Here is a 1,617-nt window from a genome sequence, read left to right as displayed (position 1 = left end):
ATACAAGGAAGTCTCGGAGCCTTTCTGAGTTCCTTGCTTGTTTGTAAACATATACATGTTTTGATATTTGGCAAAGAAGTAAACATTTTGGTTAGGCTGCCTAAGAGATATCTGTTGCATATGTTACTGTTACAGAAGACATTTTGGGGATAGGTAGGCATATTATGATTCATTAATTATCATTATATACATAATACTGTACAACTTAGCCTTCCTAATTAGCCTAAGCTAACTTTAGCCTATCATTGGCTAATCAAGATCAAGGTCCAGATTGCATAATCTGGCAGATTTTTCCAAATATAAAGGGAATGTCCAGTTGGTTCCTAGCAATATAAAAATTGCATATAAACAAACAAACAACATTATGATATTTCTTAATAAATATGTATTATTACCGTTTACCGACGAGTCAAATCCTCAACATTTACTTATATTTTGGGGAACAATCAATCAATCTTTTCTTTTGTCTTATATTTGTTCTTTTGCTTTTATCAGTTTCATGATAAAACCTATTTGAGTTTGTATTCAGTCAAGTTGAACTATAAGGTAAAATTTTGTTACAGATGTTTACTGATATGTACTAGGCATTATGGATAAGTTCATTACTATTCAGAAACGTAGTGCAACAGAGGAGAGTGACTCTGAAGAGTCTTCGACAAAAAATCCAAAACGGGATTCTGATGCTGAAACTACTGCAAAGGTCACAGTACATAATGCACTGCCATCTCAGATACAGAAAAAGAAGAAAGACATTGCACCAGCTGATATCTCTATCTCTGCTACTTCTAAACCTGTTCAACCACGTTTAAAGGAGTATCCTAAGCATAGTGAAGGAAATACCACTTCTCGGTCATTTGTTAGTGCTTGGTTTGATAAATATGATTGGGCTGAGTACTCTCAAGAACGTGATGCAATGTTATGTTTTGCTTGTAGGCACTTTGCATCACCTTCTTATGGCAATGCAGACGATGCAATGGTAAAGAGTGGCTTTAGACGATGGAAAAAGGCACAAGGAAAAGGTGGGGCCATTACAAAACACCTGAGCTCATATATCCACAAATCCTCCTATACTGCGTGGATTGACTACCAACACAATAAAACTGATAAAACATCCATTAAATAGAGTATAAGTGAGGGCTATCAGAAGAAAGTTAGTGAAAATCGTCATTACATAAAAACTCTTGGTGAGATTATACTCCTGACAGTAACACAAAATATAGCACAAAGAGGTCACAGAGAAGGTGACGATGAACAAAATCCAGGAAATATCCGTAAACTTCTTAGATTCATTGCCAAACATGATCCTGTTATAGCTGAACGTGTCAAAAGTGGTCCAAAAATGAGTATACCAGTTCTGCAATACAAAATGAGATGATTGATACATTTGCATCAATTGTGAGGGAAGAAATAATCGAAAACATAAAATCCTGCCATTACTTTTCTGTTCAAGCCGATGAAGCCAAGGATGTGAGCAAAACTGAGCAATTAGCACTAGTAGTACGATTTTATGATGAAATCTCACACTGTATTCAGGAATGTTTTATTTCATTCACTCCCATGTCTTCATTGGATGCTGCATATATCACAGACATAATACTGAAAACTTTAGAAAAATTA

The 1,617-nt window shown here is 35.2% G+C and overlaps 1 protein-coding gene across 1 annotated transcript; it reads left to right on the top strand.

Annotated features, from left to right (window-relative positions):
• The first annotated feature begins 589 nt into the window (after nucleotides 1-589).
• LOC136844134 (uncharacterized) lies at nucleotides 590-1,123 on the top strand. Its single transcript, XM_067113148.1, has one exon. The coding sequence runs from the start codon at nucleotides 590-592 to the stop codon at nucleotides 1,121-1,123; it is 534 nt and encodes a 177-aa protein (XP_066969249.1).
• The last annotated feature ends 494 nt before the right edge of the window (nucleotides 1,124-1,617 follow it).

Source organism: Macrobrachium rosenbergii, chromosome 12, assembly GCF_040412425.1.
Source record: "Macrobrachium rosenbergii isolate ZJJX-2024 chromosome 12, ASM4041242v1, whole genome shotgun sequence".
Lineage (NCBI taxonomy): Eukaryota > Metazoa > Arthropoda > Malacostraca > Decapoda > Palaemonidae > Macrobrachium > Macrobrachium rosenbergii.
The sequence above is the reverse complement of the archived record's forward strand: the minus strand, read 5'-3'. Positions and strand labels throughout refer to the sequence as shown.